We start from the raw sequence: 26201 nt of genomic DNA, 5'->3' as shown, positions 1-26201 counted from the left end.
GTATTTCTGATTCCACTAACAAGAATAACTAATGTATTCAGGAAACACAAAAAATGAAATCTACCACTAAGGGTTATTGTACTCAACGACATCAAGGAAATCCCTGCCCTTTAACACCAGTGTGAAAAAATAATAGGTATTTGCTATAGCTGAACATTACCCTGATAGCTAAAGTGTGTCTCCACGCAAATACAAGTATATGCAATCAGTACCTAGCTAAATGCATACTTCCGGTAATATTACTGTCCTCTTTACTTAATGATTTACATAATTTTTGATAATTGGTCATTTTAATCTTCATGTTACAAAATAGTTATTTAATGAGAGCAGAATAGGGTTCTCGTGTGTTGGGAGTAAGCAAGTTTTACTTTTCACTTAAAATGTTATTGCAATATTCATGACTTGTCTTCATTAACACATCAATAGAACAAACTAAAAACAGTCAAACAACCTTTATTTTATATACCCTCCTTTTTAAAGCAAAACAACATCCCAAGACACTTTACAAGAAAAGACTCAGTGTACAACTGTCTACATATATTCTGTACAACTGAAGCAAAGGCAGGTTCAAATTCTCTTCTCATCCTCTCAGGCATAGCACAGAAGATTCACTGTAAATACACCCAGGTTTCTTTTGTATTAATTCTCTTTTGTGTCAATGTGTACTAGGAAGCATGTACTAGGAAGCATGTAGTAGTAATAGTAATAGTCATGGTGGAAATGTCACATGTGTATCCTATGCTGCTTGGCCATATCAGGCAAATTAAGGCAAAGAATAATTTAGTCACATCAGTATTATATATAAATGTTCAAAGTGAATACAATTACTTTCTTGTATTTTAGGAGCTGCCATTGTGGCACATGTCCATATCTATGAATTCTGATTATTGTTAATTAAGCTGTGTTAACCCAGCCCCAGGGGATGCCCAAACCGGTGTTTCTTCATGCCGGTCCCATGCCCGGATAAATGGGGAGAGTTACATCAGAAAGGGCATCCGGTGTAAAATTTTGCCAAATCAATATGCGGACAATACAAATTTCCATACTGGATCGGTTGAGCCCCGGGTTAACAACGACCGCCACCAGTACTATTAGCCAACAGGGTGCTGGCAGAAATTGGGCTACTGTTGGCCGAAGAAGGAGAAGAAAACAGGGGAGATATGTCCGGCAGGAGGAGAGGAGGAAGGTAAAGAGAGTGGAACTGAGGGTAGGAACTTTGAATGTTGGCAGTATGACTGGTAAGGGGAGAGAGTTAGCAGATATGATGGAAAAAAGGAAGGTTGATATATTGTGCATGCAAGAGACTAAATGGAAGGGGAGAAAGGCCAGGTGGATCGAAGGTGGATTCAAATTGTTCTACCATGGTGTGGATGGGAGGAGAAATGGGTTAGGGGTTATTCTGAAGGAAAAGTATTGTAAGAGTGTTTTGGAGGTGAAAAGAGTGTCAGACACAGTAGTAATTATGAAGCTGGAAATTGGAGGTGTGATGATGAATGCTGTTAGTGCATATTCCCCGCAGGTTGGGTGTGCGATGGATGAGAAAGAAGATTATTGGAGTAAGTTGGATGAAGTGATGAACAGTGTACCCAAGGGATAAAAAGTGGTGATTGGAGAAGATTTCAATGGACACGTTGGTGAAGGGAACAGAAGAGATGAGGAGGTGATGGGTAGGTATGGTGGATTTTGCCTGTGGACTTGGCTGTGGTGAATACATATTTTAAGAAGAGGGAGAAACATATAGGGTGATGTATAAGAGTGGAGGAAGATGCACACAGGTAGATTACATCCTATGCAGAAGACTCAATCTGAAGAAGATTGAAGACTGCAAAGTGGTGGCAGGGGAAAGTGTAGTTAAGCGGCATAGGATGGTGGTCTGTAGGATGATGTTGGAGATCAAAAAGAGGAAGAGAGTGAGGGCAGAGCCAAGGATCAAATGCTGGAAGTTGAAAAAGGAAGACTGCAAGGTTGAGTTTAGGGTGGAGGTGAGACAGGCACTGGGTGGCAGTGAAGAGTTACCAGACAGTTGGGCAATTACAGCAGATGTAGTGAGGGTGACATCTGGACAGAGTAAGAAGGAAAAGGAAACCTGGTGGTGGAATAGGGAAGTACAGGAGAGTATACAGAGGAAGAGGATGGCAAAGAAGAAGTGGGATAGTCAGAGAGATGCAGAAAGTAGAAAAGAGTACAAGGAGATAAGGCACAAGGTGAATGAATATATGTTTTTAGCATACATGACTATTTCGCACAGACATACTGAATTGTTTTCTTTAATCTTTAATTCTTTAAACCAAAATGGGCAATATGATATTTTCAGCCCAAAGGCATGGCATTTTGTCAGTCTTAATGCTAAAAGCAAATGAAGATGGAAAAGAACTTCATTGTTTTAATTAAATGTTTTAAGAAAATGTTCAGCAGCAGAGTGAAGTGAAACTTTCAAAAGTTTCCTGCCCTCACACAAATATTTTCTAAGAAAGAAAGAAAGAAAGAAAGAAAGAAAGAAAGAAAGAAAGAAAGAAAGAAAGAAAGAAAGAAAGAAAGAAAGTACCTGAAATAGCAGCACAAGCAGAGGAACCAGGTAGACTTTTCTTTTCCTTTTTATTTATAGATGAAATGCCAGAGCCTGAAATTATGAGAAATAGAGAACAGGCTTTTTAATAAAAGAAAAGCAAAGAAAATAAAAATGGGCATTAAATAAAAGAAATCAATACCCATAGTAACAGCATAGGCAGGAGGATGGATAATTGGCATAGGTCTCCGATCCTCACTAACCACAGAAGTAAAGACAATACCTGGAGCTAAAGGAGGGCAGAATGAGATGGAAACAGGACCTAAATCTACCGAGATGTTTTAAAAACAAAATATAAAGGAATACAGTAGGAAAACAAGATTAAAATTGTATACCCTTAGTAGTAGAATATACAGGAGGATTCATAACCACTGTATTTTGATCTTCCTCTGCAGCAGCAGCAGGATAAGGAACTACAAATAAAAGGTAGTGGAACATACTTATGGAAAAAAAGAAAGAAAGAAAGAAAGAAAGAAAGAAAGAAAGAAAGAAAGAAAGAAAGAAAGAAAGAAAGAAAGAAAGAAAGAAAGAACAAACTGTACCGATAGCTACAGAAGGAGTAGGAGTATTGGTAGCAATTCTGGGCCATCTTTCCTCTTGAAATCCAAAAGCAGAAACAGGAGCAGGGACTACAAATGAGATTGCAGAATAAACAAATGCATTCAAAGAGTGCAAAAGTGGAATGTATTAATGTAGTGATGCCTGAAATCAGCTTCCTACCTATGACTGTTGTTCCACCACTTTGAGGGCTGTTCAAAGAACTTGACTTCTTTTCATCCTCTTCATCACTTTCAGCAAAATCATCTAGATTACCGATGTCTGATGGTTTCACACTCATTAAACTAGCAAGACTCTGCATATCTTCATCACTATAAATCAAAAATACTATTACATAGGTATTTTGCAAAATTAATTTCCACATCAGTTTACTGCACATTGCCAAGACCTTATCAGCAAGAATCAAAGTATAATTGATGATGTAATGTGTCTAACAATTAGTAGCAGTTTAGGCTTAAACATAAAATCATGAGGATCATATGCAACATCACTTTAAAGGTTTAAATTTACATAAGCACTCTGAGCCCATACTTAGCAAAGAGTGCTATAAAAGCATAAATCGAAATGTAATGAAATTAAATTATACACAATAACAGAATACCTAACTAACCCAACCTCTGTCATTGTGTGAATAAGCAATAATTCTGATGCAACTTACACTCATGGAGTAAATTCTTAGGACCACTATCCAAATACTGGATAGTGCCTCCTCCTGCTGTCAAAACAGCCTCAGTTCTTTGTGGCATGAATTCTGCAAGATGTTGTAAACATTCCTTTGAAATTCTGGTCCATATTGACATGATTGCATTAAGCAATTTCTGCAGATTTGACATCTGCACATTCATGCTTCAAATCTCCTGTTACACCACATCACAAAGGTGTTCTATTGGATTCAGATCCAGTGACTAGGAAGGTCACTGAACTCAGTGTAATATCCAATTTTAGACTACTTTTGCTTTGTGACAGGTGCATTATCATGCAGGAAGTATTTACAGTATTAGAAGTGTAAATTGTGGCATGAAGGGATGCACATGGTCAGCAACAATACTCAAGTAGGCCATGGAATCCAAGAGATGTTTGATTGGTATTAATGGGCCCAAAAAGTGCCAAGAAAATATCCCCCACACCATTACTCCATCACCACCATCAGCCTGAAGTGTTTACACAAAGCAGGTTGGGTGCATGGATTCATGCTATTGATGCCAAATTCTGACCCTACCATCTGTGTGCCTCAGCAGAAATTAAAATTTATCAGACCAGGCTACATTTTTCCAGTCTTCAACTGTCCAGTTTTTGTGAGCCTGTGCCCACTGAAGCATCAGCTGTCTGTCCTTGGCTGACAGGAGTGGAACCCAACATGATCTTCTGCTGTAAAGAGTGGTTATCTGAGTTACTGTAGCCTTTCTGTCAGCTTGAACTAGCCTAACCATTCTCCTCTGACCTTTCTCTCAACAAGGTGCTTCCATTCATAGAAACACCGCCAACTACATGTTTTTTCCAGCAATCTGAGTAAACTCTAGAGACTGTTGTGCGCTAAAAATCCCAAGAGATCAGCAATTACAGAAATACTCTAACCAGCCTCTCTGATACCATCAATCATGCCATGGTCATAATCACTGAGATCACATTTTTCCCTATTCTCATGTTTCAAGTGAACACTGAACTGGCATGTATCGGCATGATTTTATGCATTGTGCTGTGTGATGGTGATGATTGGCTGATTAGGTGACTGCATGGATAAACAGATATACTGGTGTTTCTGATTATTTGCTCAGTGAGTGTTTGTGTTGCTTGTAGACAATTTTGGAGATAGAGAAGCGAAAACTCATTAATATTTGATCCCGTCTGTAAGCTGAACTAAACATGAATTTCACTGCAGAGTTAAAATTAGACTAAAAATCTGTGGTGAAGGGATGAGTTCCTGTTGGACAGTTTGCATGCTATTGATTCTCTTAGGTAAATGGTAATAATATGGGCAAGATTCAGTAATAAAAACACAAATATGTCCTGTCTGGACATCTTTACTAACAAAATAAGTAACTCAGTTTTTATTAAAAAAAAACAAACTTACGTGGCCTTTCCCTCACGGAGGAAAACACAGGACAATGAGAGTTTCAGTGTAGCTTCTACCACCTTTACAGATAATGGCTTCAGCTTCAGTTTAAGGTCCGTCTGTGTAGGCATGGCACTGACATATTTCTTCATATTTATATCTGCAGAGGCTAGAACCTTACGTCGACCTTTTGACTCCTGAGAAATAAAAAGGTATAGTAAGGTGCTTATCATATACAGGTTTACTCCTTGCAACTTTTTTGTCATGAAAAGAAAAATGGGATACATAAATACATGCAACCATGCAAACATGTCTCAGTGCAAACAAAAATTAATATAACCAAAGAATATCCACATGTATAAAATAAATCATTAAAGACTATGACAATTTAAAGATATTAAAAGCACATTTAATAAAAATTTAGTACACATTAGCTATGCAAGGAAGGAATGGAGGAAGTGAGTAGGGAAAAAAAAATTGCAGGAACAATTTACTGTTTATCCGCATGTTCCCTCGACTTATGAAATTCATGCACATGTTTTTATTAAAATGTTCCTTTGATTTAGTTAATGTGTGCACCTGTAATCCACATAGCCCTGCTGTTGTATATGGACAGCCTAAAGGATAGAGACATCATGATAAGGATATTTTTTGATTTGGGAATGAGTTATGACAGCATTGTAAAGACTCTTAACACATGGGGCATCACACTGAGCAAAAGGCAGCTACAAAGGGTCCTCAGGGCTAATAAGCTATACCAACAATGGTATACCAACATCGAAGAAGTTATTCAATTTATCGCTGATCAGTAACAAGGTGTCAGAAGACTGCATGTCTATCACTGGATGTACACAAAGTGTACTAAGCCACTTCTGGACCTTCTTTTTTTCTTCACTTCAGCCAATAAAGTGTTAACCTGGCCCTGTGCATTAGCTCTTTATCATGTTCAAAAGTACAAAGTCTTTCCCTCTAAAGTTGTCCTTTGTGGTTATGTGATAACCTGTATCATTCATTTTGCAGCTGATTTTGATAACCTACGCTATGCTGTTGAATACAGTGCAGTCCAAAAATGAAGTTATTATTATACAAAATTACTTACATCCTAGAGAGCATTTTGGATTAGGAGCGAGTTTCCCAAAGCATCACCGCACATCAATCATGCCAATCATTACAGAGAGAGTGTTCAAAGTGATTTTACGGAGACCTTTGTGCTGTGTTGCTTTTGACACCTCTTCAGACCTTAAGTTGAGTGACCACAGGAACAAATTTCAAATGAGCCAATGCTGAATCACCTTTCTCATAGATCAGTTGACAGTTTTTTTGCTTTTGCCATATTTTAGTATATAAGAAGCGCAGAAGGGATATGCAGAGTGTAAGCACACAAACATTTTAATGAAGACATGCTCATAAAATTGTAAATAGTCCCCATATGTTTTTTTTTTCCTACCCACATCCTTTTATGGACTCCTTAATTTTCACAAACTTCAGAACTGTAAAATAAACAAATACCATCACCTTCTTATTAGACAGCAATTCATCATACTTTTAGTTACACTTACATTTTCGATGACAAAAGTCCACTCCTTATCTTCAAACTCCTCAGCATGAGGATCCTGTAGTAGTATATAAAGACAAATTATTTTAAGGCATCTTTCTTTCTGAATAAAGCTTAAAAAATAAAAACATAATAAAATAATTGTATATAAATATGTTCACTTCAAAAAATATTTTCATACCCTGTAGAGAGTAACAGTGATATCCACATTTTCTGGCACAGGCCAAACCACCATCCCCCGGTAAGGATTCTTAATTCCTGGCTGCCACCCATGGGGCTAAAAAAAGTTTAACAAAGAAAATGAAGTCTTCACAACAACAGTTGGAAAAATGCTAAGAATTTCATATCATTTTTCAGGAATAGACACTCAACAACAATAAACAAATCCCTGACCTGAAAATCATGAAAATAAAATGTAGCTGTACTTTATTCTGAAATGAGAATATGCAAAACAAACTGCAATACAACATTTATAGTATTATGACACTCTCCTTTTACTTATGCAAATTAAGTTTATAAGAACAACAACACAGATTACATATGAAAACTGAAAAATTGTTATACCAAAAACATTTTGTTTAATTTGGAAATACTAGCTCAGGGGTACTCAACTCCAGTCCTGATGGTCCAGAGTGGCTACAGGTTCTTACTTTAACCAGATCTTTAATTAGAACCCATTTATTTACTACTAAAGCAATAGGTTTCTGGGTTTAGTTTTTATTTAACTTGTTTGTTATGATTCAGAACACTTAACTGCCTATTTTAGTTTTAAAAAGCTGCATTAAGTTTTATTTAAGGTTTTAATTGTTGTCTGTTTTCTAATGAGCAATGAGAGATGGAAATGACAAAGGAATCACCAGCTCTCCAGCTAATGTGATTCCTTTTAAAGCTGTGTGTTTGCATCATGAAGACTCTGTGTTAATACAATGTTTTGAAATAAATGAAAGAGAATGGTAGGACCAAGAGGTACAAATGTGCTTCAGACCACAAAACATATGGATAATGTTCTCAGAAAATGAAAAAATCTACAATGTGATAAAGGTTTGTCTTGGAAGAATGAAAGCTTGAACAACCCATATAATTAAATGCCAAGTGTCACTAACTGCTAGGCCTGACTTCTAATCATGAAACTGGTTGGAATGAAAACCTCCACCCACTACGGACCTCCAGGACTGGACTTAATTACCAATGTACTAGGTGATACACTACAAGGCAGAGGAGTAGTTTGAGAAAGCAAGCAAAATACTGCACACACTTTACTTGTGTCAGGGCAATTATTAGATGCAAACAGACTCACCATCATATCTTTGGATAGAAAGTCTAAAAATGAACTCATCCAAATGTATGGAGAACATGCAAAGTGCAAGCAGAAGATACCCTGGTCCTGAATCAAATTGTGACCAAAGCACTATGAGGTGTCTGTCTTCTATTCCTTCATGAAACAGTGTGTGGCAAAAAGAAAAATCTATTGCTATGTATGCAAAGTTCTACTGGATAGGTAAGTAAGTATGTCTGGTGCATCCATGTCAATAAGGTACATCACATGTTCTATGTTACAGCTTAACACTACTTGGTGTGCATTATTCACGTAAAATTTTCCATCATGCCTCAAGCTATAAATTCATGTACAGTAAGCACTGTACAGGAAAATGCACTGAAGTGAGTGTCAGCACACAAAAATTAATTTTCATTGTCATCTTGGCTGCTAAGGACAATAAGCACAGCTCACAACAGTTAAGCCTTACTCACTTTTAATCACACCACAACAACCTCCCCTTGTGGGGTAATTCTTCGGAATAAGTTGACGCCTTTGTAATATATGTCTGCAGAATCAGCAAGAGTTGAGCATGCTAGGGGCTTGACTAGTAAATAAATTATTGTGAAATGTGGTAATAAATAAATTTAAAAAACACAATGATATGTGAACATACATAATTAAAGTGCCATTAAATGTTATTTGCTTACTTCTTTTTGTATTTATTCAATTCTTTTTTTCATTTATTTATTTATTTTAATACACTACATGCAACATGAAACATGCCTTGAAATGAAAACTGTCATTTTCATCTGTTAAAGTAGAGAGGGTTTGTTCAGTGGGCTCATGTATCATGCATTTTCTAACTCATTTATGAAGTTTAGTATCAAAAATGGCTAGAGCTTTCTCTAACAGCTTGAGGTATTATGTGGGAACCAAACCACATTGCATAAGCATAGAATATGAAATATTTTTTCCTTTTTTAATTAATCTCCTCTAATTTCATTAAAAGGAGCTACTTATTAATGAAGATCTTAAGTTAAGTTTATATATACATTTGTATACACGTACTGTATACATTTTTGTCTGATGCTGAGATTTGCAGCCATGTATATAGCCATCTTTGTAAAAGGACCACTAAATAGTCATGTAAAATATATGTATGGTATATCACATAAGGTGAAATTTATAAAATTGACAGTATCAAAGACAAGTGTGGATAAGGTGGACACTGGGACATTTACCTTGGAACAGACACGCCGGTTTCTTCGGGTCCACACCACTATCAGTTTGTCAGGCTGCCTAATAAAAAAATATATTTACATTTAATTAATCATATACAGTCTTCATATTTACAATACAGACTCACAGTACAATTTTAGGAAATAGGGTTAAACTGCTGTGGAATATTTCTTCAGCTCCAAGTCCCTCCACTGAAATCTAAAATTTCAGAACTGAACAAGAGTGGACTACTCATATACAGACTATCACTAGTGTGTTGATAGGATTTTCTAGACCAACACAGATTACTGATGTCTTCACAAAAGTCTCAGCATGATTTTATCATCTCTATGGAGATAAAAATACATGATTTCCTTATTCTTTAATTTACAACTTCAGAATATTATATACAAGTACAAAAATGTATTTAGCAAACAGTTTCAGATTTTAACAAAAACTAAATCAAATATAAAGTGAAGACATTAGACATCTAGAAAAATGAGTCAAAGATAGAATGTTAGAATTTGTCTAAATACTAACATTAAGAGATCTGAAATGTGACTTGGGTAACTTCAAAGTATTTGCCACTGTCTGGTAATTTAAAATACAAGGTGAAGCAATAGCAACAGCAAGGCATGTCTCTGATGATACCAGAGTAAACATGCTTTTCCCCTTCACTTCACTGATGAGAATTATAATAGTTATAACTTTGTGAATTAATTTAAATACATTTTCTTTTGCACTTAACAGTTGTGATAAACCAATTATTCTCACATACTGTAGCGTGTTTATAAGAATGTTCATGCTCTAAATGGTGCCTCAAACATTGCCTAGAAGCAATGAACTTTATTTGATTTGGAGAAGCTCATGTTCAAATTCAATATTTTATGTTTGTTTGATAAATCTGTGACTGTATAAGCTTTTCTTACACTGACATCTATGTTAATTTTGTAAATTTCAGCATACATGTCACTTTTTTATTTCAGTTCCAGACATGGCCAGAAGCAACTATAATATATCTCTGTGAGAGCTGGCATATTGAAAAAAGAAAAACAGACTTTCTTACCTGGGTTTTTATATTGCTTACATGATAAATTACATGAATTTTCTTATTGCATGATATTCTACTAACTAGAAAATCTTGCCTGGTCTCAGGATTAAAAGAGTGTGCTGTAACACATCCAAGGATACCTAATAACAGCAAGCTGGGGGTAACATTGCTGTTTCACAGTTCTAGGATACCAGATTCCGCATTAGTGTGCCGTTTGTGATCATATCTGGGTTTCCTCCAAGGTCTCCCAACATTCAAAAGACATGTCAGTAAAATAAACAACTAACACATGTGTGTTTATCTGTTGTCTCCTTTAGTGCTGGTTCCTATCTTTTCCAAAACCATAATCAGGAAAAATGGTATTGAAATAGATGCTTTTCATTTCATATAGAGTGCCAACATCCAATTAAAACCTAGTGATTGGCTATTTTTTCTGGGTAGTTCAGCAAAGTACAATCAAAATAAATAGAGATATATAACCCATTTAAATTATATGACAGAATGAACTTTAGTAACCATATATTTAATAATTGACAAATACACACCAGGGCGGAATAGAAGGTCAATTATTTCTTGTTACTGACTCACAGTCCTCTGCCCTAGTTTTCTTTCTGATTGCTGCACATTCTATGTGGATTGTACTTGTTCTCCCTGTATTTGCACTGTTTTTTCTGAGTACTCTGGTTATTTCCCACAGTCCTAATATACACAGTTAGTAAACTGGCAATACTAAGTTGGACCAAGATGAATGTTGTGTGTGTGTAGGTTTTACTGTAGTTCCCCACAACGCTGAAAACAGAAAAGGGAAACTAAAAACCTACTAGCATATTTAAAATATAATTTTAGCTGACAAAAATTAAAACAGACAGTAACTCTGAAAATAAGTGCATAAAAGATATAAGGGCTTACATGTTGCAGGAATAATTTAGAAACTTATGATTTCACTCAAATTGTGTGACAGGGCAGTGAATATCTGAATGTAATTGAAATCACCTGAATAAACTTGAGATAAATAGATTTATTGGGCAAATGTGAAGATAAACATCTGTATAACTATCATTTTAAAATATATTCAAACAATGCCATGTTTGTTAAAATTAAAAAAAGAAAAACAAGCAATTGAAATCTTACAGTTTCTGGCTTGATGATTTGTTTAAATATTTATATAGGATGAAGCACAGAATAAAATATCTTATAAGGCTAATAACCTACTAGAAAATATGAATATGTTTTCAATCTTGTAATGTTTTCTTTTAATGTTATTGCTTTTTATTATACAAACTGTTTAACTTAGAAATTGTGATGTCATTCTCCTTTATAAAAAAGGAAAAATCATCACTTAAGAGTTAGCACATACCTAAAACCTATCAAAACAATTCTTATAGTTTCAAGAAAATATAAAGCTGTCAATACTGATGATTACAACAGCTGTTATCATCCCAGAAAAACTTTTAGAAACATTAGGGCCGCAACAACATTTCTTAAATTGGAGCACATATGACATGATGTTTGAAATCTAAATGCCTCCTTCCTTGCACAAGATTAATAATTAAAAATATCCACAGTTTGGTAACAACTGGAAAAACAGGGCAGCACAGCATTTTCATCTTCTCAATTACCCATAACTGAGCAAAACACTTTAATCTAAAGCTTAAAATGCTGCATTTCACAATTAGCACAAATTAAGCCCATGGGCAAAATTTAAATATGGTCTGGAATATTCCATGACATTTTCAGGGATAATTAGATGTGGGTTGTTCCAGTCAAAATGGGAAATAAAAGTGTATATATTTTAGGTATGTCAGAAATGGTAAACTGTCAAATGTAGTACAATACAAATAAAGTCCTGAATTAAACTGTTCAAATAATTTGTGGTTAGATATTAGGGAACTCATTGCCATTAGAAATTACCTCCAGTAGGTGGCACTGACTCCTCAGAAACAAAATTTTGTTACAAAAAAAAAATGTAAACGGCTCCTGGAAACTTTATAAACATTATGATTTTTAAAACCTTTAAACTGAGGTGGTGCATGACTTAATAAATCATGCGAGTTTTTGCAAGGGCACTGTTTCCAACTATACTTTAATGTATGTTCTTCCAAAACTACAGAAGATCTCGTAATAAGTTGCATTTAGTTTGGGATCCTTATCTCATCCTGGGTATGACATTAAACTGCTTCCGGCCCTGCAAACGGTCCTCGAACTTGCACGGAAAATTTGAGGGTTGGTGGCAGGACTAGCACTCCAGCCACTGTAAAAACTTCATGCGGCTCAGAAACAGCAGAGAGGACTTCGTTCTGCTCTCCAGAGATATAGCTTTGCTGCAGCCGCCCAAAGGAAGGCTGCTCACATTATGAAGGGAATAAGGAAAGCCCACAGGAGCTTCATCCTTGGAAGAGTTGAAACTGCCTGTGAGCTTGTTGGGGATTGGAACTGGTGCGTGATTCTCAGGCACTGCCCACTGAATGGCAGCACTTGGGTCCTAATTTGAGGTGACTCATCTGTGTAGGCATGTGGAACTTCTTGTCTTGTCAACCATCTTCCTCTGCTGTCAGAGGAGCTTTGTAAACTCTGTATTTCGGTGGCTGCACTCTCTGAGGTATGCAGACCTGGGACTGGCTAGATCTTTGTAGGTGGGTATACTTTTTTTGGTTTGGTCTCTCTGTTGTGGGTCGGCTGCTCCCAATGGTCTCCAATGTGACTCCTTTCAACGAGCATATTATGAGACTCAGATTAATGCACTCTCTGGGTGCCTTGTCTGTTGTCTCAGTGTATGCTCCGACTGCAGTGACTGATGTCATGGTGAGGGAGGTATTCTATTCGCAACTTCGCTCGTTGGTTGATGGGTGCCCGTGAGGTGACACTCTTCTTTCTGATCATGGATGACCTCGATGCGACCAGTGGTAGGGATCTGTGGTGTCCAGGGTGCACTTCTCCAGGCTGGTGGTAAGGCTGTCCTCCTGGCATTGCAAGCAATCTTTGCTTCCATTTGGAAGACTGGCATCATCCCAACTGACTGGGATACAGGACTTGTCATCCCTATCTGGAGTGTGGAAGCTACGGGGGGATAACACTTCTCTCAGTGCTGGGTAAGGTCCTCGCTAGTGTCATCCTCAGTAGGAGCAGTGGCCACTTGTTCACCTACCAGCAACTGAAGAGTTCTGGTCTTATGCCTAAGTATGTCTACCATCGACCACACCCTGGCACTGAGGATTCTCATCAAGCACAAACGCGAATATCGTCAGAGTTTCTTTGCAGCCATTGTTGATTTTCATAAAAGGTTCGACTCAGTTGATCGAGCTGCCCTGTGGGATATCCTGCTACTTCACGGGATCCCCCCAAAGTTGTTAAATGTCATGGCCGGCCTGTACACTGGCCCTGAGAGTGCTGTGCAGAATGACAGCAAAACCTCTGTGTTCTCCCCAGTTGATTCTGGGGTGTGTTCTTGCTCCTACCCTGTTCAATACTTGCATGGACTGGGTGTTGGGCAGGGTTCTGGGTTCCAGCGGCTGTGGGACATCTGCTGCTGAAGAAAGATTCACTGATCTTGACTTTGTCGACGATGCTATCTTCTTCGCGGAGTCAATGGAGGCTTTTGAGAGACTGAGTGAGGAGTCTGACTGTCTGGGCTTGCGAGTATCCTGGATAAAAACCAAGATGCAGGCCTTTAATGACCTCTTGGGCATAGACATCTGCAGTGTGTCTGTCTGCTGTTTGTGGCGAGAGTATTGACCTCGTTGAGAGGTTTACTTACCTCGGCAGCAACATCCATGTATCTGGTGATTTTTCCTATGAAGTCAGTAGACGGATTGCGACAGCATGGGGGATGTCATGAGGTTGCTGGAAAAATGTGTATTGGGCTCCTGCTATCTTTGCAAAAGGATGATAGTCCACATTTTTAGTGTCCTGGTGATTCCTGTTTTGCTATATGGTTGCAAGACATGCAGGCTATCCAGCGACCTGAGATGAAGACTGGACTCCCTCGGTATGGTGTCTCTTCTGAGAATCCTTGGGTACCACTGGTTTGACTTTTTGTTGAATGAGTGATTGCTGATGGAATCCCGAATGAGGCACATTATCTGTATTTTCAGGGAGCATCAGTTACAGCACTATGGCCATTTAGCGGCTGTACCAGGCCAAGGGGACACCACATTATACCAGACTGTGGCAGATAAATGGTCATTTACAGAGGGTGGGACTGGACCACGTGTCTGCCTCAGGGATTGCCAACCAGGATCCCGAGCTGTTTTGTTTTGTGGTGGGTGAGGCAACATTCTATACCAGTGCATGCTCCCCAACCTGTCCTGACCTGACCTTATCTTGATAGTTTATCTGATGTTTTGTAATTCATTCATTCTATATGTTACAAACAAAAAACTGTCCAAATGACTGGATAATTACATATTACAATTTGTTATATTTAAAGAAAAAAAACAAGGTTTACATAAAACTACAAAGTTACAGCTGATGAGATAATCATAGTTAAAATTTGCAACATGAAAATGGCCAAACCAGGAAATTTCAGTTCTAAATACATACTGAAGTACACTGCAAACACAGCATAAGTATTTATAACCACTAATGAATGAAATATAATTTCTGTTTAAAGACATTATCAACGGGTGCAGATAGGCCATATGCAAAAGTCCACCACTAAGGGCCGGTTTATATTTCACACTCATAACACATACACGCACACATCATAGCTGCCACGCATTCCCAGCATTCATTTGACGTGTTCTCTGAGCACGTCCTCAGAAATTAATGCAATGTGTGCGCAAGTTGCAGTACCTGCAAAATATTGGAGGTCACAGTGTGTTCACGTTTGAACATGACATCAGAGTCACTCTTTACTATCAACATATGACAGCAAGCTGCTTTACAGATCCTACAGGATAAAAATGCATGTTTCAATGTTTGATGAACGCTTTGATGCGGTGAAGCAAATCATTAAACTTAAATGCTGACATACAAATGTATTCATGGTGCTTTTCTTCATCTATTTCTTACACAGACAATAAAAGCGTTGCATATTCGCCATCATACTGACGTGATACATTTTAAAAGTCTCACACTCTCATTGTGCCATCTTTTTTTTTTTTTTCTGCACCTTCTCAATAGCATCAGGATGTATAGACCCACTTGTTAATCAGTACATGCTTCTCGGGCTCCTGCGCTGACAGTACTGGCAGGCAGTGATTGCCACACAGAACACATAAAATTTTCAGTTCTCTGCACATTAAGAATCCTTACATTTACACTTGATATCACTTTCATGATGAAATGTGTTAAAGCATGTATATTAAAATTTACAGATAGATTGTTAACTTCATTTAAATAATTAATACTGTTAATAATTACACATGTGGGGGCAGCACAGTGATGAAGTGGTAGCATTGCTGCCTCGCAGTAGGGAGTTACATCCCTGGTGTTCCCTGATTGGAGTTTGCATGTTTTCCTGGTGAATTTCAACAGTGCGCTCCAGTTTCCTTCCAAGGACATGCAGGTTTGGGGATTTGTGGAAGCTAAAATGACGCTAGTGTATGTGTGTACTTGTATTCACCTTGCAATGAGCTAATGCCCCATCCAGGGATAATTTCGGCCTTGCACCTGATGCTAGTTGGAATGGGCGTGTCCCTGGATTGATTAATGTAATCAGAGATATCAGAAATATTGTCGCACGGTATCCTGGGAATTTAATGGATGTTTCCAGCAATTCACAACACAGCGAAACTGAATGTTGTTTTCTCACCATGATGGTATCTCTGCCACCTGGTGGAATCCTCCAGATTTACATAAAGCATGCGCACAAGTATAAACAGTACACTGCTTGCGTAGCAATAGCGCAGGGATCATGTCCCGTGAAGTCTGATTAAATAAGTTAGGATCAATATACAGGAAATTAAGCCATCTTATGTCAAGTTTAAAACAAAGGTACTCGGAGGAATTCACATATTGCTGAGCATGTCAATCTGTTAATAATAGTGATCCCAGAAACCCTATGCAGGAAGCTCACTTTGGAATATTGTACTCAGGATCACATTCTTTCAGTCACTGCCCAGAACAAGTAACCATTGGTGAGGAGGGGAATTTAAAATGACTAGTAAGCTCTTCATCTACCTGTATGGCCTTGTCTCACACCTCATCACCATAGTCTGGTACAATGTTCATAAAACCATATACTCATTAGTAAACCTTATTATAAAAGGTTTGTATTTTCCAAAATGTTATTCTATTACTAATGAACACTATTAGTGAGGGTCATATTTTCACTGCTGTTTATGTAGCACCTTGAAAATCAATGTTTATATTGTGATTGCACTGGAAGAATGAGATTCTTAACTTTCAATGACAGTTCAAATTAAAACATATTTTTACTGTATCAATGTATTCTCACCCTGTCCAGAGAGGGTTCCTTCCTTCTTTTATGTTTCTGCTGGACCCTCCTAGCCCCCATTTTATGTCTGTTTTGCTTATGTTTATGTTGGCATTATTTATCATTTAGTTTCCTTATATCTACTGTAAGTATCTTGGTCTATGTGTCATATGTTTTGTGAATAGGTCATTAAGGATGAGGAAAAGTCACAGTCTCTTGTTGTTCACTGAATGTGCTAGTGGTATTGATGAGTTCTAATATATTTTGCTTAACTTTGATTTATTGTACTGAACTTTGAACCACTGCTCTGTTTTTAACTTCGCTTTTTTGTATTGTGTATTGGGACTTGTTTGCTCTGGAATGCCTTGCTGTCTTAGGTAACTCTTTTTGCCTTTGAGCTCTTTAGAGCTTATTTTTTGTTTAACAGAGTCTCTGAAAAATAAATCTTCTTATATACCAGCAAACCCACGATTCTTGAAAGAATCGCAAATCCAAGAATGGCAATCACTTTCTGTTCCCTCCGATATTTGGAGGGAAGAAAAATCATGGAGGGTGAGTGTGTCCTGGGAAAGTTTTCATTTAATTAAATAAACATATTTGTACTAAAGCGGTTTCTTTTTGGAGCCGTAACTCATCTGGTTCTGGTGTTTCAAAAGCGCATTTTAGGCACTTTCGTTCATTGTTTTTATCCATGCAGTCTCGTTTTTGATTTTCTATGGCTGTGTCGTTAGCTAGAAGTCGTTTGTTGACGGCGGCGGATTCGCGTGCTAAAGTGACCATGGCGGCGGATCCGAGCTTGGAGGGCTACATTACTAAACGAAGGTGGTATATGTGGTGGTGTGGGCGGTTGTAGTGTGTACGGCTTGCTTGTGGCCTCTGGCATCTATCTACAACCTGGCATGCATGCTTTACCTCAAGTTTAGTTTACAGGTCGTGTTGTGTTGTTTGGGTTTCACCTACTGACTCTAGGAAGCCGCTGGGTTTGACTCAGGGGCGCTTTCGGTGCTTCTTCCTTGCATATATACAAACATCACTAAACGAAGGTTGTATATGCGGTGGTGTTCGTGTTCGGGCGGCGGTTGTATTGTGACATGAAGTTCAGTTTACAGGTTGTGTTGTGTTGTTTGGGCGCCACCTACTGACTCTGAGAAGCCACTGGGTTTGACTCTGGGGTGCCGAAGCGCAGTGCACGTGTGCTTTCGGTGCACCTAGCATCCGTGCATATATACAACCTTCGTTTAGTAATATAGATAAAGATTGTATATTGTGGGCGGCACGGTGGCACAGTGGGTAGTGCTGCTGCCTTGCAGTTGGAAGACCTGGGGACCTGGGTTCACTTCCCAGGTCCTCCCTGCGTGGAGTTTGCATGTTCTCCCCGTGTCTGAATGGGTTTCCTCCGGGCACTCTGGTTTCCTCCCACAGTCTAAAGACATGCAGGTTAGGTGGACTGGCGATTCTAAATTGGCCCTAGTGTGTGCTTGGTGTGTGGGTGTGTTTGTATGTGTCCTCCGGTGGGTTGGCACCCTGCCTGGGATTGGTTCCTGCCCTGTGTTGGCTGGGATTGGCTCCAGCAGGCTCCCACGACCCTGTGTTCAGATTCAGCGGGTTGGATAATGGATGGATGGATTGTATATTGTATTGCAAACACCTTTTTGTGCCTAGCTGAGGTTTGACGGTTCCCCCCTCTAGTATGCATTCTGAGCCATTTTGGGAACTAATTGTGCTCAGAAATCAGACATTTCCCTTCTGCTTGAACTAAATTTCTGAACAGGACTAAGCAAGATCAAAAATGCATAGATGGACGGAAGGATAAAATAATGGATTTATATACTGTACTGTACACATAAACATGTAAACATTATACTATATGCAAAAACAACATGCACATGACTTTACTTTCATTGCTAAACACCAAGTCTGTGATGTAAAAACAGATCTTGGCTTACTGTCTAAGGTGTTCAAGTATAAGTAAAGCATAAGTTTGCAAGTTAAATCATCACTGACTCATGATATGTCTCTTAAAAAGCTGATGCACCTGACAGAGTTGCAGTTACAGACATTGGTAGAAACATTCAGCATTAAATATAAAATGACGTACCACTATTACCTTTTTTGTTGAAAGTAAATTATTATGCAGGCAAACTTTTTCATATGACTGTATTACTAAAACATGAAATAGTTTCTGTTTTAACAATGTGTTTACATAGATTGTTGTTGGCGATATATTATTTACCCTCTACAACTCCAGGCACTACACTCCAAGATAAACACTGAGCACCTTCTTTGCAAATTGAGCTGTGCAGGTGGGTGGGGGGATGGGATAGCAGACTGCTTGCTGCTTGTGCTGATCGATACATTTACAACACAAAAGACGCTGAAGGAGAGGTGCGAAGGGATTTAAGGTTGGCCGGTGTGATGGACGGGCGGGGATCCTGCCCAGACGGGACGCCCTTTCCAGGAGAAGACCGGGAGAATGGGAGTACTATCAGGAGTACCTCCCCTGGAACACGAAAGGGCAGCACCCTTGGCTTACATCGGGGCCATGGAATTGGGGCCTGGAGGCTCAGCCCAATAGAGGTCCATGGCCGCTGCCAGGGGGCGCCTGGACAGCTCCAGAGTTTGGATATGCAGCACTTCCACACCCGGGAGTGCTGCCAGAAGAGGAGAGGGATTCCAGTGCAGGACTTCTGCCACACCCGGAAGTGCTGCCAGATGTTAATCAAGGCACACCTGGAGCACTTCCGGGTGCTCTATAAAGGAGGCCGTCTCACTCCATTTAGAGGCCAGAGTCGGGTAGAAGGAGGACACAGCTGTGGAGGAGTGGTGGGAGAAGAGAAAGAGAAGGACTGAGTACTAGTGCTGGAGGCACTGTGTTGTGGTGCTAAAAGAAAATAAACGTGTGTGTTTAGGACATACAGTGTCTGTCTGTCTGTGCCCGGGGCCTGGTCTTCTACACCAGGATTATGAGTTTTTTCGTAGGCTTTGGTAATTCTATTGTTAAAAAATGAGTGCATCTGTGTTTTTTGTAGGTTGAATTATCCATCCATCCATTATCCAACCAGTTATATCCTAACTACAGGGTCACGGGGGTCTGCCAAGATACTAAATCATAAACTGCATTATGACATTTTATATTTATAATTTTTTCATAGGTTTACGTAATTCTAGTGTGAATTAAAAAGATCAATATAAATGCACTGTCTTGATTAGTGCCAATATAAATTTTAACACTTACATCAAAAATGACCAAATAGGGCAAATCCCTGTTATAGAGTAGTATATAGTAGTCTGACCAATTCAATGAAACTATTAAGTATTGCTAGCAATATGACTGTAAATGCAGACTCAAGATCTGCACTGCATTCAAAATAAAAAATCCAGTTTTCCATTTTCTCAAGCCAAAAGAAACCAATGTAAATATCAAAAAGCAGTGTGACAGACACACATTACTATGTACACAGTGAGATGGGAGCAACAACTCACTACTACAAGATAGTAAAACTAAAAGCTAACCAGCTACCATGAGTCCACAAACAAGTAACAGGAATACATGTGTTGTAACATTTTCTGTGTTATTAAAGTAGAATATATTAATGCATTATTTACAAAGGTGATATATACAGTGTATAGTACTTAGATAAGTCTAAAGATAGCTAGAGCGATAGATAGGTCCAAAGCCAGTGTCATAGTTCATTTTAAGAACTTACTTTTAATTTTGACTCTAGATTTCAAAAAGCCTGCTCTCAATGGACCTAATGGACCAAGATTGTTTAAAGTGTAGTTATTTGCACAAATAACATCATTATACACTATAACTAAGCATTTAAAATATGAGAATTAATGAAAATATACTCACTTTCATGGATAGAAACAAGATAAGGGGTAATCATATAGATTAGACCTGAGGCCAAATTCGTGCAGAGCAAATATTTTTGGGGCAGAAACCATAATAAAAATATGTGCATTTACTACAGTTATTCACTAGTATTTTCTCTTCAATAACCAAAATACACCCTGCTAAATACACCACATAAATTGGTGAGTTTTGTAACAACAAATGTTTAAGAAGATCAGTTTATCAGGTTTGTGACTTTCCTGTAGTGAGATTTATGTTTGCATAAATATATGAAGGAAACCTTAGCTAGACAATATTACGTACCAAAGGGTAGTACATAAGTTGAATTAAGCAGCCTTTATCGTGTTGTTTTCAACATACTACAACATACTACTTTCAGCTGTTATACTAATGAGTATGACTTTGGATTCAAAAATCCAACATATGGCACACTGAGCCAAATTTGCATGAAATTTGAAGTCAAGTCACAAAGCAAATATCGAAATAATCCTGCTTACTCCTGAGCAGGGTCGTGGGTATGGGGTACTGGAGCCTAGCTCAGCAAGCACAGGGCACAAGGCACAAGGCAGGGTACAAGTCCATTGTAGTTGATCAGTTTTTATAAAATTAAAAAGGAAATATTTTTTTTTTACAAGACAAAAGACGCTGACGGAGAGGTGTGAACGGATTTAAGGTGGGCCAGGATTACAAGTTTTTTCATCGTTTTTCAAGAGTGCATCTAGATGGAATGTGGTACCAAAATAACTGATTAGCTGTTTTGTATTTCTAAACAGTGTAACACAGTCTGAATAATTCCTTGTCATTGTATCTCTTGGAATGCTCCCAAACCTTGCCACATTTGGCATTTTTCATTTAAACTGAAGACATCTATTCTGTATCCAAATGTAAAATGATCTGACATATAGCTTAAATAGTGGCCTCATATATCTACTTAAATGAACAACATGTTTTAGAATATGTCTATTGGGCCACCAGATTTCCTAACACAAATTTAAATTACCTATGTAATTAGTAAGGTTATTTAGTTCAAAGTCCTAATACACGTTATGAAGATTCAGCCCTGACACAGACAGACAGACTTTGACTCAGCATGTCCCGAAGCACACTTTTATTTTTCTTTTATCTTTATACACAGCACAATGCACCAATCAGCCACAATTACTCACTTCTTTACTTTCCTTTCTCTTTTGTTTCTTTTGCCACCTCCACTCCTCTCCCGCAAGCTCTGTCCTATGCCACCCGACTCCAACTATCTGAATGAATGGAGTGAAGCGGCGCCTTTTATGTTGCACCCGGATGTGCTCCAGGTGCACTCTGATGAACTTCCTGCAGCACTTCCTGGTGTGGCAGAAGTGCTGCATGGACACCCGGAAGCACTCCAGGTGCATTCAGTTCCTCTTCCGGCAGCACTTCCTGACGTGGTGGAAGTGCTGCAATCCATGGCTTCGGAATGTTCCGGGTGCCCCCTGGTGGTGGCCACGAGCCCCAACAGGGTTGAGCTTCTAAGCTCCATTCCTGTGGCCCTGATGCAATCCAGCAGGGATGCCCTCTTGCATTCCATGGAGGATAACGTCACTCTCCCGGTCGTTCTCCAGGCGTCCTGGCTGGGCAAGAGTCCCAGCCGTCCGCCACAGCGTTAACTGAACAACAGTTGTTAACAATCCAGTGTCAAGTAAACAATGATCCAAAGCATATTGTTAAAGCAACATGAAAGTCAATTGTCCTTAGGTGGTCATTATGAGCTTAATTCCATTGAACATCTGTAACAAGAGCTCAATCATATAGTCCATTAACATGCTGAGTTCAGAGCCAGGTAATGACAATGGTTTGTGAAGTTTAATTTTTTTCTCATTATACACAGAGTAATATAGTAATATTTTTCAAAGTACACCAGTTTGTCCCCACAGACAAAAGAAACTCATAACAAGGCTATATGAGATTACTAAACTGGCACAAAATGAGTGAATTTAAACAAACATTTGTTCATTTTTTGTCTAACAGCAAAAACAGCTAAGAGCTTAAAAATGCTTAATGTCTAAAATGAAAACTTGGCAAAAACTACAACAGCACTTCTGGCAGAAACAACAGCTGAAAAGGAAAGGTGATCTACTTCCAATTTAATCTTGCATCTCCTGCTTTGGTATGATTAAAAAACCTTTGAGATATGGCATCATATATACTGTATATATAAAGAGCAGTACCTTTATATATTTATGGCCAGATATACAGTATGAGAATATCTGAAACAAAGGGTTTATAATAGAAATAAAAATAAAGATATGCTGTATTGCACACCCTTATAAAGACAAAGAAATCACAAATGTATGGTAAATGTATTTGTTATTGAAGCAGATTAAATATTTTTTAAATAGCTTTGTATATATTTCTGACAGCATTTGTGAATGAGTATGTCACTATTTGGACAACAATCTAATTTAACTGAAGTTTATGAATGATATGATATTGGGCAAATCAATCTATATATCAACTTGGCATCTAGTACATTACAATTCATAGGCCATAAGACAGATCAGCAGATTAACCCAATAATAGAATTATTATCTTTATCACAACATAGACATACAGTAAGCAAACAACTTCTTGTTCCTTAAAATTTAAAACATTGTAAAATGTGTTAGCTACTTAGTGAGTTAGCACTCTAACTGAAAGATCCTCTATAGGTATGAGGAGGGCAGTGGGACGTTGTGCAAAGAGTCGCTCTTTAATGCGACTAAACACAGCCCAAACCTGATTAAAGCTACCCAGCTCATTATAAACATACTTATCTTGAGCCTTATGAAAAATCAAGTTGTAAGCACAAAGATACCACAAGCACATACTGCCACAAAGCCATTGCTAACACACAGAGACACCACTGAAAAACAGCACAATCTCCAAATCGAAAACTCTTGAACAGTAGCAAATCTTTCTAGAAGTGAATCATCTTACAACAAGGGAATGGAAAAAAATCACTCAGAAAGTCACAAAAGGAGCCTAAAAAAATTAACGAACTGCGGAGATCTCTTACCTCAGCAGGGGTCAGAGTTTATGACTCCACAATCAGACAGACAGTGGACAAAACTGTGCTTCATTGCAAAGCAGCAAGGCAGAAGCCACTGCTAACCTAAAAGAACACAAATGTTCATCTCTCATTTGCCAGGAAACAACTAGATGATCCTCAAACCTTTTAGGAGAATATTCTATGGACAGATAAGATAACACCTTTGCAACATTTAGTTGACTTGGGTCCAATTATGTTTTGTATAAAGCAAACACAACCTTCTACAGTAAGAACATCACACTGATTTTCAAACATGGTGGCGGCAGTATAATGGTGTAAGAGAAATTCTTAAGCATTCTATCCATCATTCATCCATGACCTGAAGCTGACACACAATAAGGTTGTGAATCAAGACAATGTTACAAAACACAAAAACATGCTCATATCAGAACTGCTAAAAAGAAGAAATATAATGTATTAGACTGGCTTAGTTGAATCCACAGTTAAATCCAACTGATGCTGTAGAAAGACCTGAAATGTGCAGTTCTTGCTTGAAAACCAACCTTTCTAAATAAAAAACAGTTCTGAAAGGAACAGTAGGTTAAAACACCTACATTATATTGTAATAAAATGATAGTGAAGCACAGTAAGTGTTTGTTTGCATTCACTATGGCTAAAGGCAGCACAGCCAGTTGTTAAGTGTAAGGGAAAAACTACCTTTTCACACAGTGAGAGATACTGTACATTTGGATACATTTTGTTAACTCAATAAACAACATATTAAATGAATATGTTATTTGCTCAGCCAAGTACACTTTACTTAATATCAGATTTAAGTTGAAAAACTGAAAACTTTCAAAATAAAAAAAAACTAGATCAAAATATAACAGAGTAAATCAGGAAAGGGCCAAATATTTTCATGGCCGTGTATTAATATACTAGCCAACCCGCGGCGTACCATACACTGCATAATCAGGCCGCTTTTTTTAATGATTTTAAGCACAGGGAAAAAATTAACATTTGAAAAATCTGGAGGAGAGGGGAAGGACGCCCATTACGCCCCATTCGTCATGCTAGTCTGCTGATTTCTCGTTCAGTAACCTGTGAGTAGTGATGGGCGGAGTGAAGCCTCACGAAGCATCAACACATTTGAAGCAATTGTGTCGGAAATCGTATCGAAGCTTCGAAGCATTTGACACTCGCCTCTTTGGTCTGTCTTAATTAAAACGGAGTAGACAGAAAATAAAGGTTTATCCCTGTACTTTGCCATGATATAGGTATGCCCATTTGAGAAAGAAAATGTGAAATCCTTAAATCACAGATGTCATTATTCGATCAAGTATTAAAATCTGCAGTGCTTCGAAAGCTCGACACAGTGTTGAAACCTGAGTATCGAGCGGCCCATCACTACCTGTGAGTCACGTAGAGTTTTCATTGTTGTTTGCGATTCTGGCCGCTTTCGCGTACTGAGTTGTTCCGGAGTCACAGTTGAGAAACAGTTTTTTAATGTCTTTTAAGCACAGGGGGAAAATGAACATGTGGCCCGGTGCATTCTTTAACTGCCTTGTGGCGCTGTAGTAGCACGGATGGTTTGCAGTAAGGAGACAGTGGAAGATTGTGGGTTTGCTTCCCGGTTCCTCCCTGTGTGGATAGCAAATTATCCGCAACAAACAAACTGTTTTACACGCTGCAAACCAATCCGCACCGCTTTTACAATGTTTTTTATGCAGAGGGAAAAAAATGAACATTTGCAAAATCCGTAACGCTGCTTTCAGTAAGTACAATGCACACGCGTTTAATTTGTCCTCCACTTTTTGCCAGCCGTCTTTTCTGGTTTGGGCCACTTTTACAGTGTTACCTCTTGTGTATATTATATCTTGAAATCCTTCGAGTTGCTAATTAACTAACTAACACCCACCCACTCAGCTTGTGTGAAAAAAATGCGCCCGTTCTTTCATCATTTTGTTGCAGCCTATCAAAGACTTGCTGATCATGTTTTGTAGACTCAATATATATTGGCTTTTCATCTCGGATTATTACATCTTGCTAGACTAATCTGCTACACGGCTGCGTTTGAAAAACCGACTTATCCCGGATGAGTTTCACCGGCATTAATGATTAGGAATCTGGTTGGAACAAAACCCTGCATCCACAGGGGTTCACCAGGACCGAGTTTCCAAAACACTGCTGAACAGAGACGAAACCGACTCAGGTGAGGAGTGGGGGGCGGGCAAAGTAGTTGCAGCTATTTATTATTCAGTGTTGTTTGCCTGGGTGTCTGATCTGCTCAACAGGATCATAAATAAAAGGAAAACAATGTGAAGGCAATGTCACAGGTGATCCTGTGGTATAGCGGGTCCACAGCTCTCCTTCAAAAGCCCATTTTTAAATAAATAATCATCGCACTCACAGTGTAGCGAGGGGCATGGAAGTGTGGCTGAAACGGTTTCCGGGTAGACTCGTGCTTCGGGCATTTCTCCCCTGTGCAGTGTGTGAGCGAGTGAGGAGACAGAGAGAGAAAGCCGGTACGTTAGAGTGAGCGAGAGCAGGCTCGAAGGTAATGTGTTCCTGTGGTATAGCGGGACCATAGCTCCCCTTCAAAAGGGCCATTTTTAATCAGGCGACTGACAGTAGTGGAGTCAGGCACAGAGAAGGTCAGCTGCAGAGAGAGCGTCTCGACTGTTGCAGGGCCTGAAGCAGGTGAGACGC

At 38.6% G+C, this 26201-nt stretch overlaps 1 protein-coding gene across 11 annotated transcripts in view; it reads right to left on the bottom strand.

The window, feature by feature from the left end:
• The window catches only part of ehbp1l1b (EH domain binding protein 1-like 1b), a 122150-nt gene that overhangs the window by 57089 nt on the left and 38860 nt on the right, over positions 1 to 26201 (bottom strand). For 5 of the 11 annotated variants that reach the window (XM_028802179.2, XM_028802189.2, XM_051933572.1 and 2 more), the window contains exons 2-6: positions 9232 to 9289; positions 6914 to 7009; positions 6737 to 6790; positions 5196 to 5374; positions 3287 to 3435 (exon numbers count right to left, since the gene is read on the bottom strand). In XM_028802179.2, the coding sequence (XP_028658012.2) occupies positions 3287 to 3435; positions 5196 to 5374; positions 6737 to 6790; positions 6914 to 7009; positions 9232 to 9289 (536 nt within the window). Of the gene's footprint in view, positions 1 to 2545; positions 2621 to 2708; positions 2796 to 2901; positions 3016 to 3286; positions 3436 to 5195; positions 5375 to 6736; positions 6791 to 6913; positions 7010 to 9231; positions 9290 to 26201 lie in introns of those variants that run through there. The other 6 variants (XM_051933557.1, XM_051933564.1, XM_051933568.1 and 3 more) reach the window with 3 other exon arrangements.

Source organism: Erpetoichthys calabaricus, chromosome 1 (genome assembly GCF_900747795.2).
Source record: "Erpetoichthys calabaricus chromosome 1, fErpCal1.3, whole genome shotgun sequence".
In the NCBI taxonomy this organism is placed as follows: Eukaryota; Metazoa; Chordata; class Cladistia; order Polypteriformes; family Polypteridae; genus Erpetoichthys; species Erpetoichthys calabaricus.
Note: the sequence above shows the minus strand (reverse complement) of the source record. Positions and strands in the feature narration are given on the sequence as shown.